This window comes from Haliotis asinina, chromosome 4 (assembly GCF_037392515.1).
Source record: "Haliotis asinina isolate JCU_RB_2024 chromosome 4, JCU_Hal_asi_v2, whole genome shotgun sequence".
Taxonomy (NCBI): domain Eukaryota; kingdom Metazoa; phylum Mollusca; class Gastropoda; order Lepetellida; family Haliotidae; genus Haliotis; species Haliotis asinina.
This window is the reverse complement of record NC_090283.1, coordinates 2,990,961-3,007,822: the sequence shown is the minus strand read 5'-3', so window position 1 is coordinate 3,007,822 and position 16,862 is coordinate 2,990,961. Positions and strand designations below refer to the sequence as shown.

The 16,862-nt window shown below is 40.4% G+C and overlaps 1 protein-coding gene across 1 annotated transcript; it reads right to left on the bottom strand.

Annotated features, from left to right (window-relative positions):
* Positions 1-3,720: 3,720 nt before the first annotated feature.
* On the bottom strand, positions 3,721-15,273 carry LOC137280723 (cell death abnormality protein 1-like). The gene is made up of 4 exons (XM_067811945.1): positions 15,216-15,273; positions 9,706-10,653; positions 8,847-8,973; positions 3,721-4,739 (listed from the first exon to the last, which is right to left on the bottom strand). The coding sequence occupies exons 1-4, from the start codon at positions 15,271-15,273 to the stop codon at positions 4,619-4,621; spliced, it is 1,254 nt and encodes a 417-aa protein (XP_067668046.1). The 3' UTR covers positions 3,721-4,618.
* Between the last annotated feature and the right edge of the window lie 1,589 nt (positions 15,274-16,862).

Below are 16,862 nucleotides of genomic sequence, written 5' to 3'. Positions count from 1 at the left end.
AAAAGACTATTTAGTACCCTCTTTGGCGGGTCAAGGCTCCTTATGATACCAGACAGCCGCCTCAGATAAAAACAAAATAAACCAAAAGGGGAAAAAAAGCAATAAAATAGAAAGAGCAACAACAATACAAAAAACCGCACAATAGTCCGTTTACGTTACTACGAAATGTTGATGGCGTTTCTGACAACTTATGCGGTCTAGCAGAACTTTCCACATAGATGCTGCTGCACATGTGATACTGCATTCACCCATAGCTGGTACATCGAGACTTTTAGGGAAGGGTCTTGCGTTAGGAAGTTCTGTCTTGGTGTGTAACACTGACCAAGGGCTTTAGGATAAGGAATAGGATTTTGAACTTGAGTCTTCTTGGAAACTGGGAGCGAATGGAGTTGTTTGAGAGCAGGAAAGATACGTTGGTACATAGGTGTCCTGGTATTGACACTAGCAGCTGTATTTTGGAGCAGTTTGAATGAATGTTGAAGATCTTGATATGCCGTATAACAAGGAATTAGAATAATACAGTCGTGAAATGATAATCGATTGAACTAGCATTGTGGCTGAATCTTGAGAAAGGTATTCCAGCAGTTTGGAAATAAACTGTTTTGCAAACTGCTGATACTTCATTCTTCGTTGATCCAACTCCACAACAACATCCTCAAAAAATACCACAACAATATCCACTTACAATATCCAATTTGACATTTTTATAGGATCGGGATCCAAATTCACTACAGTCCCTTTGAGACAAAATGGATGGATAGACCGCAGTCTTACTCAAACAAATAGACATAAAAGTATCAATCCAACGATGAGTGCAATAAAAATAACAGACCGACTCTCGAAACAAATGCTTAATATTTGTCAGATAAATATGAAAAAAGGTTGTTTCCTAAACGGTCATCATTTATTTGTGCGTTTTGCCAGTTTGGTACAAGGGCGCAGTTGCAACTAAAGGGAGTAATTATTAGTTTTCTTCTAGAGCTGATTTTTGTTAGATTGCAAGTCGTCGGTATTTCATTTTCTCTCGTGCGGACTAATTGTGTTCCCGCGCTAAAAGCACCTCCTGACCAACCCCTCGGCACCCTCCCCTACCAATCTCTGCACTTCCTTAGGCTTTCCCTTTATTTTTCCAGTCGATCTTACAAAGAGATTGCATAGCTGTATGTCATACAGTTCCATTCTTTGATCCCAGCAGCACAATGTCTAAATGTACAGGAAGAGTGTCACATGTTTATAAGAAGACAAGTTTGATTCTGATTTGTGGCGTTGCGTTACAGTTTGTGTAACCTGAGACCATATAACAGGAAATGTACGTATGGTCTCCGGTGTGAACAATGAGGCTTGGTGTCCTAGTGATAATGTCTTTTGTTGTTGTCTCTCTCTCTCTCTTTCTCTTTCTCTCTCTCTCTCTCTCTGTCTGTCTGTAGATACATCTGACGTAGCTAACACTTTCATCTCTGTTCAGATTGGGTGCAGAAATAGATTCAGTAGTATTGCTGACGACAGAACAAGTTTTAACCAGATCACAAATGTCACTAATACCATGAGGGGTATTAGTGCTTGCAATATTGACAGTTAGCTGTTACGACCACGTTTTATACAAAGACTGTATATCATGCATAATCATTTGTACCGCATAATCTGTCTATAACAGGCAAATAACGCCATGATGGTTATAGTCTAAAATCATTTGCATCAAATGTTAGGTAAAACTTCAGCGCTTGTCGCAGGTGCCATTTTCGGTACCAAGCTCCTTTCGGATTCAGTTCCCCAAGTGTGCAAACGATATCAACTATTTAGTAAGTCAAACTTTCATTATTATAATAGAAAGTATGTAAGACAAATGCACTGGTAACACCATCCTCAAACGTGACATAGCAACCTTTGTACTCTTTGTACCTGAATGCGACCGGATCGTGCTTTCACTAGTCTTTGCCGTTGTCCTAAAACATGGGTTTCACTATCGTAGATACGGGCACTGTCGCCGACGTTTTCGTCATCATCACGAGTCTGTTTCAGAGGTGGATCTGCGAAACGTACCGATCTTTCAGAACTTGATAATATATGTTTCTTTTTTCAGACACATTATATCAATTTATCTTTAGTCGAAGATGATGCATCTGTTTGTCATACTGGCATCAGTTTCAACTGTAAGGCTGATGCTTCCATAAACTTCTGTAGAGAAGTGCACTGCAAGCACAAATTTCCTGTATTTCGATCTCCGACCCTCTAATTAAACATGCAAACGATCTCGAAGTAGCTTGAATACCAATGTTGAGCTCTGTGTCATGAGACCAAGGATGAAGATCACACATATTCTTTCTCGCCATGATAAAGTCATGTTGCGGCAAACATTCGTGTCTACTGAAAGTGGAAGACGCATCATGTTGTATTTCATGCACTTGTCAATTAAACTGTTTGGGCTGATTTCGCTTTTATTAGACATATCCCTGGTATGCTGACCTACCTTGAGCAGTTGTTGGCGATCTATAGCCTCAGTTGTATATTATATTGTCTTCTGTGATAAAAATATTTCAGACATGATTAATAGTTTTAAGTATATACTATGAGGTGCCCCAGTTAAGGTCATTTAGTTATTTTGTATGAATTAATTACATGCCTTTGTGTTCCATTCCCACCTGGCTGTAGCTTTCGCTCGTGGTCTCTTTGCTAGTATCCTTCAATCAATCATTCATTCACTTTATGGTCAGTTCACTAGTTACATGCCATTGTAGAGTGACCTCCCTTCCAGTCGACTGCTTCCCGTGAAAGCACGTTCTACTTTGCTCATACCCCGGGCTTGTACGGTTATCAGTACGCATAGTTCTTTCACCGCTATTCATAGTGATATATAGTTTAAAATTGTGGGCAAGAGGAATGAAGATTTATAAATTCATACAGATCTTTATGTCAACTTTGTGAGGACAATATATAATATACTAGTATATAACATACAGTATGACAATCTGGTTGTTTTACAGTCCTTCGTGTTTATGATTTACTTTTGATTGAGTACAAAATTATAACTTATTTAGTCACGATGCATGCATGGTTGAAGTATTGATAATGTAACTCATTCACTCACTCAAAAGACGCTTCTATTACAATATCTCTGACTTAAAACAGTTTCTACACTCTTGATTTCAACATATGACAAAATATCAGTGTGGTTGCACAATTGAACATATTGAACACAATTTTATATTTTAGTGAATTGCAACAATACCTATATTATGTTCAGTGTATTGTGAATCATTTCTTTACGATTAACTGCAAACTTGCTGATGGCGATTGCTGTTAACGAGTATCCGTTGGCACTCCTTTCAAGTTTCTCGTCGCTAGTCTCTATTTATTGTTCTGCTATCGCTTTCCTTCGATATTGCCTAGTTGTTTTCAGTCACAATCCACCTCTTAGGTACTACGGCGATACACAAAAAGAACCACTTCGTCATCAAATATTATAAGGCTTTTTGAAATATCGTAAAATGCAATTATTGGTTACAGTTTCAGGAATTTTAGAGCATGCTTGGCAATACTTATGTGAGGAAAACAACAGTAGAAATTGATAAAAGATTGACAAAGTTAGCATTTTTGGCAAAGTTTAGGGCTAACAGTTTAGGGCTATGAAACTGGGCATGTTTTCAACGAACAAAACCAGAGCCAGTGTAATTATTATGGGGTTAATTTTTTTGGAACTCAAAGAAAAAAAAGTATCTTGAGAAAGTAGAAACATATTTTATTTCAGTAGGGTAAAACTGTAAACAGTAAAATAATAAGAATTCAGCGATAAGTTAATTACATTATAGTGACATATGAACTAAAGGGAACCACAAAAGAAACACACACTGATAAAGGTTTCTTAAACCACACACTTTAATTCGCTCTAATCCACAACCAAAACGGAGGATTGCGTTCAAGTTTGAACATTATGGTTAAAACACTTTCGGAATCACATTTAGAGTTCCCACAAATAAATGCATAAAAATTGGTACCAATGAGATACCTCAAAGTTTGTATCGTGATGGCCTCCATTGGCATCGGTGAGGGTGTTGCGTCGTCTGTACCTGGAATGAATTAGAAGCCCATAGACACTTCGTTCCATACTCTGCGAAAAGTTGATCGAATCCAGCCGGAGCTGTCGGCCATGGTTGGAGGTCATTCAGTTTTCTTTGAATCTCGCCCCACACGTTTTTTATTGGATCCGGACTAAGTGCAGGTCATTGGAGGGTTTGGACGCGATGTTGTCTGTCCAGCGTTGGTCTTGCAGTGTTGACACGACCCCAGCCTTGCTGGAAAATGTGACGTTCAAATTGTGTTACACCGTGGGGTCTGACGACTTGATTAGGAAAACGATCAGCTGTCACATCATGTCTTCGTCCTTGAAACTGCTCATGTCGTAGAATGTTAAAAGGGTTTGCTCGCTTTACGTATTAAAGCACATTAGGAATCCTAATGGTGGAAATGGATTTGTCACTATTCTGTACAACCGAGTTAACTGTATGGACAATGTGACTGAAATTCAACAAATGGCCGATTTAATAAATCTATATACAAACTACACAAAGAAATAACCACCATCATATGCTGTAATCCATCGTTGCACTAACTGGATCCTGTACTAAAGGTACACAACTGCTGGACCACCTTCACCCTCATGGACATGCCAGTAATCATGTGTAGAGATTCGTCGATCACCATGGCGTATTTGGACACCAGCTCTGTTGGTTTCTGTCATATCTCTGAAACACATCAACACAATTTCTCAAACATTTAATAGCAGCGCTTTGAGTATGCAATGTGCATGTATAAATGGATTATTATTATAGGTGAAGACAAATGTGCAGGAGAGAGAGTTCAGGCTGGTATTGCTCATCATCAGCTCAAGGCAATGGCCCCCTCTACACGCAATCCAGAAAGTGAATGGTACCTCTCTCTGGGAACACTGCCTAGTCGTAAACACTAAGAACTTTACAGAGTAGACTCAACAAAACTGCAGCTTTCTGCATGAAGCAGAGTGTCAGAAGGACTGTGATTCCGTTGGAGACCCCGTGCAGTCTCCTGATCTGCGCCAAGAGATCAGGAGGTGCAAAATTAAGTGAACCGAGGACATTGGGAAACATGACCACAGTGCACTTGAGCTTCAAAGGCGATTCCGCATATTTGGAATGCTTTTCCTGAATCTTGCCAATCACATTGCTGGCAAAGGGGGCAGTAATTCCATGATATAAATAAATTCACTGGTTTTATCAAAAAGGACAGGATCTGGTATGTTGGCTAGTCTTTTTCTCAGGCCGCATAAGTTTGAAAGCAGCATTTTCCATGATGCTCTGGGTATGGACCTCGCAGTCACAGCCACAGGCATGACAAAGGTAGCAAAGGCAATGAACCATGCCATCATTTTCTTTAAATGCTGTTTGTGCCAAGGAGGAACATCCATTGGCAAGGTGTTGGACAGTGTCCATAAATTCTTTGCACAATCGACATTTCATAAAAATAGTTTCTTTTAGAATCACATATAGGTGATGAAAGTGGGAAGTGTCTGGTACTGATGAGCAGAAAGGAAGCCCTTAGTTTCACATTTAAGACCAGCTGACTTCATCCAGGCCATCCATCGGTTGGATTGCCACTCTCAGGAAGCTTCTCCATAAATGACTGACTGTGAGCAGTCTTGAAGGACTTCGCCAGATTTACTCCCATTGCTGTACCGTCCAGCAGTACATTGCCATCAACAAGATCAATCTGAAAATTCAGACTGTGTACAACAACATTGGCACGAGGGTGGTGTGCTCTGTTATCGGGCACGATCCTTCTGGTCAGGCAGTCAAGATTCTGAATGTCCCGTTTTGTCCAATCAACTGCTCCAAAGGAATAGGAAAGGACTGGCACACCACAGGTATTAGCAAACTTAAATATAACAAAATGTTATTGATGTCAACTTCTTCATGTTTACACAATGTTTCTGGGCTATTCCTTGCCTTGCCCCTGTCGTATATTAGAATACCGACTTAAATGCCTCTCAAGGCTTTAACATTGTTTCGAGCATTTAGTTCTGAGCTCCAGATTTTCTTGAATTGTATGGAGCTTGTCTTGAACTTGCATTCCAAGACAATCGTAGGGCAGGTCTTCCAACAGTTGATCTATAACTCCTTCCCTGTAACTTGGCCGATTCAGTTGGTTACCTTGACATGTTTCATATATAGAGTATCACATTTGTCGACTCCAAATGTCATGCCAATATAATTAGAAAAAGACCCAATAGAGAGAACCTATTCTTTCAAATTGTCATCTCCTTTGGCAAGGAGCCCGATACCATCCATGTCAAGGACATGAGTAAGAGGTGATGGGGATCTGTGTTGAGGAGACCCAGGATGGCGACCCTCCTCTTTAATGAGCAGAATGCTCAAAGTGTGCACCTGCTCTTGCGAGTACGCCTCAAATTGAGTCGACAAGCAACTCATTAAAGACTTGAGTAAATCAAATAGTCGCTCAGGGAGGAGACTTCAGAATCCACTCATGATGGACCGAGTCAGCCCCCCAAAATAACTGTAAGAATTACAGCAAATCTGAAGGAATTGCATCTCAGATGTAAACAAACACAGCCCACTCGCGGAACAATTGAAGCAATATCTGTACATAAACACAGTGCCCCTATCGGAAACAGTGTTGGTAATACTTGAAATATGCTGGGCCATCTTTGGAGATTTCTCGGCTCAGTTCCGTGATTTGACGATCATGCCCTGAAACTCACACATCAAAACATCGCATCACTGGAAGGAGCACACGTCCCGGTGACGTTTGTGTTTAGTTTCTACTACTTCATTTATATAATTATCCATCTCTGACCATCCCTGTTGAATGTGTATAGCTATGAGGTGTTGTCGGATCTATAAATTATTTTTTAGGAAAAGATCGTCACTGCAGATGAGCGTCATAAGTCATGCCCCCGGAGGTTGTTTACGTCTGAACATCGGAAGCCTCCAGGGGCATGTCACGTTGGGAATCGACAATTTGGAGAAGCATCTTTTCTTCAGATGTCTTACATCGTAATTTTATGTTTATCCGAATATATATTATTCCCAGAATTCTGTTCACGGGTGTATGCCTTGCTGATGTAAATGCGAGAGGGGTACTTAGGTGGTACTGAAGAAGTACAAACACAGTTGGCTCGTCCCTGTGTAATCAAAAAAGGAACCACTGCGCTAATTTTAACTGTGTTGGGTTTCACCAAGCCCATCTTAATGCCTAAATCTTGTTTGCAAATTGACCCCTTGAAAAGGACCTGATCCCAAATGCACTATTGTGTATACTACCGCGTGCGTGCATGCAAAATTTGAGTAAAATCAGTGGGATATTTTTCAAGGTACAGACTTGGAAAGGAGCATGGGGTCGATCTGGGAAAAAGCAAAATGTTCAACTTTTTTCGTAATTAAGTCTTAATTAATCAGATGAAGTCACCGAAAGTGCTCTCAATAATGTTTTGACATAGCATAACCTGATAATGACAAACTTTATGGATGAGCAACTTCTTTATTTTGGGGGATCGACGTTTCGGTACAATGCTGACTAGCGATTCTATAAGTGTTTGAAGGTTTTTTGAAAACACTTGTCTTAGCTATGATCGAGCACTGTGCGTGTGTATCTGCCCGCTAATCATGTATGGCCAGACGAGTAGCGAGGCGATGGCTATCTGAAGGGTCTAATTCGTCTCACTGAGAAGGGTCTGCCTACTTTGCTGGTTCATTCTCTGTTCAGTAGTGTGAGCATGCCGTCCGACTCGTAGAGTTTGAGGTTGCCTCTGAAGTATTAAAATATTTCATCGTTCAGCATGCACACATAATAACCGTAATGTGGCGTACATTGTTGTTGTTTTTCTCAGTGCTTATGTTTGTCCATTATGACCTCATGCAGCATTGGTTTGCTGATCACGATTCCGTGAGCGTGACATACACGTTACTAATCTTGTATGTAAAATGCTGTCATATACATTGAATATGGACGCACCTTGAGTGTTTTAACCCTTAAAAGCGACGGCATTGATGCCCGGATGAACACCGGGGTGGACGTCGAGGATGGTTGCAACTTTAGCGCAATTTCGCAATGCTTTACAAAAGTAAATATTTTCAGTCTCAAACGTTGAAACGGTGCTCACTTGGTTTAGCAACCCGATGCAGTTCTGGTAGAATCTGTTCAACTCGCATGGTGTGTGATGACTGGTTGTAGCACGACATTGAACGTCAGATGTGTTTTTATCCAGTCTCTTTGGTCATCTTCAGCTCCTCCTCACGGTGGCATTGTTGTTGCCCTACCTCCTGCTCCTGTTAGTGACATGACCAGGGTCGATACGATCAATGCCAGTGCCATTAGGACACTGGCCACAGTGACATCTTCGGATCCTGTTGACCAAAGTGGTGTCCTCTTCTCCGGAACCACTTGATGGTTTCACGAACGCGGCTGATCTGGGATCAAATGATTCTGGGTTTGAGGAACTGGCTTCCAAACAGGGTCCTTTGCTCATCTTCCAGATCATGCAATCGTTTTTTTTATTAAATGCTTTGCACTTGACCAAGTTTTACTTTCTCACGAGCGATATGCTCGTTGATTTCGTTGTTTCCCCATGAGTTCCCCTTCTGCTTGTTACAAGGTTATCAGGGTGTATAATAAAGACAATAGTATCTTTTGGATCAGGTCTTTCCCAAGGGGCCAAGTTAGGAGGTGATCAAAAACCACTATTGTCTATACTACTTGCCCTGATAACTACAGACTTAGAGACGACTGTTATGAAGAACGTCACTCAATCACGCATAAGTAACACCCTGATGACAAAGAGACTGTGAAGGACAACTTACCTTTGTACACACATGCCTTTGTGACAACAGACCCAGCATACGGAACTGGCAAGCGAGGCCAAAAGGACTGCTGCACACACACACCATATGAGTGTGGTTGAACTCATATGTGGCATCTCCGGAAGCGCTGACAAAGGGAGAAAAAAACATACACATGTCCACCAGCTTGGGGTGAACTAAGAATTTCTCACCTTACCATAACAACATAAGTTTGGTGTGGGTCAGTCACAAAGTAACACGACATTCGTCCAATGACACCCATTTGTCACTGACAATATTTGTGGCTGGTAGTCTTTTATCAAATATTGATCTGCATCCCTTAGGTTGTAAGATATAATCAAATGCATTCCCCCTATTGTATTTTTTTTATGTCTCACATAATTCTTGACTGGTGTCTTTACCAGGATATTAGAAATGAGAATTATCAGCCTTAGAATGGCAATCCAATTAATGCTCATGTAATCATGCTGACTGAATTCCTTATTGTAAATTGTTACCAAATGTTTCTTATCGTTTCAGTCGAAAAATATTCATTTCAGATACCAGTTTAAATATTACACAACGGCACGCACGGTTTTCGCGCTTTCACAACCAAAATGTCTGTTGTGCTTAATTACTGCTCATGCGTATACTGATTATGGTATCAAGCTAGAGATGTATGAAGACATCTATCATCAGAGGTTCTGGAAAGCTGTAGAAAATGAAAGCAGGGGGTAATTTGAGGTAACATTTCAAATACATACTCAAGGAGTGGAAATTGTACAATCAGAATTGTGCGTTCAGTACAGATATCTTATGGATGTGGGAAATGTTTTGGCACATTTTTAAGAGTTCATGTTTATGATTAAAAATAACTCACAATCGTTAGTATGGCCTGCAGAACATCCTGGGTTGACACTGCAATCCTCGACACAAAAACCAGTGTTCTTGTCACAAACACTGGTAGGAGGACACAACGTACATGTTTCATTACAGTCTTGCCCGTAGAACCCACCTTTACACCCATCCACACACGAATCGCTTTGGAAGTGACATGTTAGGTTGGTGCAGTTCTCAGGACAAGGTTCACAGGCTGACCCGAAATGATGAAGTTCGCAGCCTTCAGCACAGGAACCTGCTGCATTACATCTTTGATGGCGACATCCAGGATTACACTGAGAGGAACACATCGGACCGAACCAGCCATCCACACAGCCATGGAGACACGTGGCGTTGTGTTTGTCACATTCACCTTTACAACTGTTTGATGTCACTGCAGTGAGACACTTGAGGGCTGACTTGGGGCGGCATGTTTTGCTACAAGTCTCTGCACAGAAGCCCCCGTAGAAACCAGGAACACATTCACAGTCAGGTACACAGGATCCTGCACAGTTCTCACACGATTTCTCACAGTTGACTCCATAATGTGTGGTGTCACACTCGTAACATACTCCTGTCATCCTGTTGCATGTTCTGCAGCTACTGGGACACGTCTTGCATCCTGATCCGTACAGGGAATCTCGACATCCGGCAAAACAAGCATCACCCAGCTGACAGTATCCCTCGTCACATCCTCCTGGACACAGGGTACAGTTGACTACGTGATTGTCACATGGTCTGTTACAACTAGTGCCTTGGTACCCTAGTACACAGCCATGAGTACACTTGCCTGCACCTGTACCCGGATCTAGTTTACACGTATTGTATCTACACTTGATGTTGCATTGCGAGCTGCATTTCTTTCCAAAATAGCCCTTGTCACAACCTTGTAAGCAGTCTCCATCCATGTCACACTCGGGACAATGCTGACCCTCCTTACAATCCGTACCTGTCAATCACAAAGAATATGACATTAAAAAGATTTTAAAAGATGGTCATCTAGAAGCAAACTAGTTGTGATCATGTCCGGATTAGGGATAGGATGGGTACCGCTTCTGCTCGGCCCATGGAAAAAAGGTCAAGTAATCTATGAATATTAGATTGAGTTCATTATAACTGAATAGATCTATTCAAGGCAGGAAACAGCACGCACGACGGTTGTTCTTAAATCTGAATACAGACTGTCTACAGTGATTACTGATGTTAGAAAAAAGCTAGAACAATTTATTTATGACGTTAAATCTGAAACTTGAAAACGTTGTAGCAATGGTCAAAGGGAGTAACAGTTCAGTCTCAATTCAACAAGGTGAAGTTAACGAACTGCGTCAACAAGTGTCAGTTTTGAAGGTAAAGTTGACGGTACAAGTGGATGTATTTGAGACGAAGTTAATTTGTAAGGAAATTCATGATGGAAAACCCAACCTTCTGATTTACGGTTTGACGATGCAAACTATGTCCTATGATAACTTTAAGAGGAAAAAGGTATTTTGCTTTTTAAATAAGAAGAAAAAAAAGATCTTTTGTCTGTTTTTGTCTACAGGATATACATACTTGTACCAAGCAACAGGAAGAATTTATTATTATAACAACAGTGGGGCGTTTTCAGAATGCTATTTTGTTTGTATAAATCCACTGCTGCAGAACATGTATGCTTTTCGACAATAATTTTGAATGACTTTATGAACAATGGATATTTGAGGATAACTATAATTTACAAGACAATAGTGATTGAAGTACACCAGCATATTTACCCACTTATATATGGCCCAGATGAGTATAAACTATATTTTTATGAAGAAAGTGCTAACGTTTTGGAGGAATCAGAAGCAATTTACGTTATAAACTCATTATTTGATCAATGCATATACAGAATTTAAATGACACAAAAAATGTTTGAATGAGCTGACTAGTATGATGAGAAAGATCTATTCGTGTTATGTAACCCTGATGGAAGAGAATATGCATGGCGTTATGATATAGTAAATAGAGTACTTCCTCTATAGACTTACATGAAATGTTCCAAAATCCAATCATTTAGTTATGAAAACGCACAAAATATAGAAGCGGAGATATCATATGAATAATTACGAAATGCATTGAAACGTATGAAAAATGAAAGAAAACGCTCAACACCAGACGAATTAACTGCTAAATTCTTTCAACATCTTTGGCCTGACCTCCAATATTACATATTAAATCCAATTAATGATGGTTGCAGAAATATCAGTATGTTCTTCATTTGAGAGTTGACCGTCAATACATGAACACGTATTCCTGTCCTTGCTCTGATTTTCTAAGCCTCTTCTGGCCTTGAATCAGCTTGATGCCCACACTTCACCTGAGATATTCCATGGTCTTGCCAAAAACAGAGTTACAACATTCATTAGTTTATCAAACAAAATGTTTTTCAAACTTTTTCTTGGCATGCTTTCCCTTCACAGTGTTGAAGAGAATGCAGGCCTTTTGTCGCGGATTCTGCTCGCAAGGAACTTTCAATCCAGAGTATAAGTAAAAGTTTACTTTTCTGTAGTGAACCACATGCTTTGACTTTAATCGTAGATTGGGCTTTAGCTTTTCCGCTGATGAATCCTTCAACTATAGATCCTCCACATGGAGACGGCATAAGGAGTCAGCATGTCTCCATGATTTGGACTTTCTCAGTAGCGAAATGCTGCTCGTTATGAAGGTCGCGAAACTCTCCGGATAGTCCAGGGTCACATGCAGCAGTGGAAGAGGAAAGTGAACGAATGCAGAACGAAGTATTAATTAAATCTGTTGAGCTCAGCAACCGGGTTACACAACTGATATGTATACCCAAGTCCGATAATACAGTCAGGCTATGCAGGGATTACAAGTGTGCAGTAACTTGCACACAGATTACCTCCTGATTCCTTCTGTGGAACAGCTTTATGGAATCATGTCAGGTGGAACGAAGTTCGCCAAAATAGACTTGAAGTGTGCTTACCAACAAATGTTGTTGGACGAGAAGTCACAATAACTGGCAACGATAAATACATTCCAGGCATCAAGTCCAGTGATTCATAGAACTGGCGGGGGGGGGGGGGGGGGGGGGGGTGTGTGTGTGTGTGTGTTGACTTGATCGTGTTTGTGCAATCCTGGACGATGTGCTAATATTCGGACACTTCTACAAGGATCTTCAATGATTCCTGAAGTACGGATTGCAATTCAAGAGCGAAAAGTGTCACTACATGAAGGCCTCGGTAGTATGTAATCAATTTTTATTAAAAAACATTTCTAGCATCATCCTACCACTGACCCAAGTGTTGGGGAACATGGAGTAGCACTAGAATGTGAGGTGTCATTCAGGGAAGTTACGGATGCAATTACCTCTGTAAGCGAACAACGACAGGGAACTGTCACTGTTTTGGGGAGCTTGCCCATATGCCATCTAAAGGATGTCTCATAGTTGTCAAAGCTCTTTCCAAGAAGCCACAGTTTGTACATATGAGACGTACGACGGATGAGGCAACACTTAATATAGTTGGCGACCTGTGCACCAAGTACGGCTCACCAAACCAGGAAGTAAGCGATACCAGCTCACAATCCTGACGTAAAGAATACTTGATGATGAACGGAGTACACCTGTGAAAGTTGCTCCATATTCAACTAGTAACAGTGCAGCAGAACGGATGGTTCAGATGTTCAACAACATGCCTGCAACCAGCAACTCAATTCACTGACAATTCAACAGTATTGCATGCTTCCTACTGCAATATCGCACGACGCCTTTCACTACAGACTGGGCATCTGCAAGTTTATTCATGACCTGAGAAATTAAGACATGAATAGCACTTGCTCGCTCAGATCTGCAAGAAAACGTGTTGAATAAACAGAATGATGAATAACTTTTCCACCACAAAAAGAAGGGCCTCCGCAAGTGGTGCTAGATGACGGGAGGCAGTAGCAAAGAAATATTGATCATCTGAGAACAGTGACCAGGGTCACAGTTAACTGTTCGTACTACGTGGACACTATCCCCACTAAGGGAGTGTTATATCAACAGTTGGTGTACAAAAAGCATAATCTGCAAAACATCCTTGGGTCGCAGCTACTCCGGCCCCCTTGGGCTACCAACCGTGCCAGTGACAAGACATTCGACATGCCTATGAACCCAGCTGTATTGGATAATTCAGAGCTCGGCATGGACAAAAAAGTACCACAACAGAAGGAAGGTGTAACCCTAGACAGTCAGACCATCTCGGAGTTGACAGCTGTGGAAACGGTTGGTCTAGCATCACGAGCATTGGCGACCCCTAGTACGCCATTGAGACCAGCCGCAGCCCAACCAACCGTCTGAGATATAAACACTATTTAACTGGGACGCAGTCGAATGTGAACATTGATATTTAATTTGATTTAATTTGAGAAAACCCTAAAAAGATCTGTTGAGAAAAGACATTCAATTGATTTATAAACGCTTAAAAGTTCATTCTTTACAACACGAATATCATACAATCCAGTTCGTAACAGAAATAGAGTTATGTTACTGTTCAGTTGGTTTTATCCAACAGAAAGCTGTTAAGGGTTTTAACGAGTGTAAGGGATTTAAAGATTCACCTAAGGAAATATTAGTGTGGTATGTGTACCGAGCATCAGGTAAGGGAGGTAACTCTCACCTGACCCGTTTACCCTCTTGACAATGTGAGCCTCTAGCCGATGTACAACAACTCAAGAATAAACGATTCCTTAACTGACTAACAGTCTCCTTCCACCTTCGAATACAACACATCTCTAAAAGTACAACCAAACAGTACTGTAAATGATGTTTCACCTTTGAGTGACTATACGAGAATGCAGATAACTACAAGTTTTTGTTGACATTTGTTATGAAACGTATCTTAGAACCACCGGTGTGCCATTCTTTAAAGTGACCAAAGGCGAAGAAACCACTATTTGTACTGGCCTAACCGAGGTGACGTCAATCAGACTTAACCATTTTTAACGTTGGAGATCGATTGAGATTGATGAACATCTTTACAACGATCAAATGGACCTGGAAAACATTCACCATATCTCGGAAGCTTTGCTTTACAAGATTACCTCTCTACAAAGTGAAACACTATGATGTAAAAATTCAGGGCACCTTCTGTCAATTTTCATAAAGTGGACGCTTGAGACTATGATGTATGACAAGTGGACCAAAGGAAAAGCAATGTACAATGGCTTCACTGGACGAAGACGTTCAATTCTTGCTGACGGCATTTACAATCACTGATGCACCGAAATCATTATCACGTTATCACTAACTTATTTTTAAATGTTTATTTTTTTTAACTTTCATAGATGAAGTTAATATTTCCTTAAGCCTGTTTCATAATATGACGTCTGGTTGGCCATACTCTAACTACATACCGGACACAAAGATACATGATGTGTGGAAATTCCTTCCAATTCCACGTCCTGAATGTGAATTCCGTGAAGAATCGCTTCAGAACGGATCTACAGTAACCGATGTTTGTATAAGAGGCGACTAATAGGCGTGTTTCTTACCTAGTGTGTAGTCAGTCACAAAGACCAGCAATATGATGGAGATGATCATGAATGCCATAGGTACCTGGAAATGAAACATTAACACAGAATAAGGTATCATGTACCCATCATGACTAACACTGAACACTAACACTACGATTTTATAACCTAAAACTGTGTGCCACAGGGGATATTGCTTGTGTGAGATCATACGATATCTCCTTGGAGACTTCGTTTGGACTTGATGACGTCACGGTGCTAGGAGATCGTGCACTGCAAATCCGTGGGTGGTACAATATCTACTTGTATCACTCACAATTGATCCAGTGTTGTGGAATATACGAATGGAAGCTTATTTCATAAAGCTTGGAATTTGGGGATAGGTACATTGGACATCTTTTTTGTCATTTCATCTTTTACTACACTCCGAATCTGTCATAACTTCTGATATAGATCCTTAGGGCACTGAGCAGGTAGTTTAGTTTCATATTTTACATTCTCCTAACAATAAGGCCCCTGAACCTCATGGTATAGCACAATGTTTCTTAAAGCATCAAGTGCTTCCAGTGTACCTTTACTTACAGCACTGTTTAATAAAAAGATTGATAGTGACGTTCCATGCATTTGGGGAAAGATTATTATATGCCATCTGTTCACATCTGGATGTGAAAGTTACCCAAATAATAAAGGTGTATATCTTTCATTGACACGGCTAGAAAAAAACATTTCCCTATATTTTGAATATGCGTTTAAAATCTTGTTAATGAGTCAGAGCAAGGTATTCGACAATTGATCACATTTTCTGTCTCCAGGCTTTAGCTCTTGTAAAAAGAGAAGTAGATTATCTTGCTTTTTTTACTGATTTCTAAAAGGCTCTGAACACAATAAGACATGATGTTTTCTTGCGATTTGTAGCTGAAGTTGGTATTTCTGGTACATAATTTGTTTCAATATAATGTCATCAATGTACAGCAGTTTATCTGCATCTGTTAAAACCTCAGAGGGTTTATCTAAGTATTGTACATATATTTCTACCCGTCAGGCTTGTGTGTTAAGCCCACAGCTGTTTATCCTATTTATTAAAAGATTTTAAACACACATTGTTCATATTCGATCCTAATGAACACCTAGATACATACAATATACACAAAATCCAGTTATAAACAGTAATATTTCATTATACAGCTCATATTGTGAATCTAAATCGCACGTCCCTCGAAAGCATTTCGCCATTTCGCAAGATGAGGTGGGCGGTCCCGTGTTCTCTTGACGTCTGACCCGAGAGTCACCACATCATCACAAAGAAAATACAGTGGTACAGAACCTGGATTTGGATGACATACTAGATTTAGACAACCTTTTCAGTTTGAAAGTATTTCTAGCAGCCTGACTGACATGAATATTTACGATTCCACCAGTTGATAAGATACTGCCGTGGGCCGATCCCGACCCTGACAGCTTTTTGAAGAGACTATTGCAGACAGGTTGCCTATCATATGTTCATTGAACACCGATCAGAAACATAATTTATATTTCTGCAGTCACGGTAAGATTTGCAGTCATGATAACGGCAATGTTCGTCCAATGTATTGAGCCAGTCTTTCAGTAGACATGGGGAATGTAAACACTAAAATAGTTACGTTCAAGGTTCCTTATTTTATTAAGGTT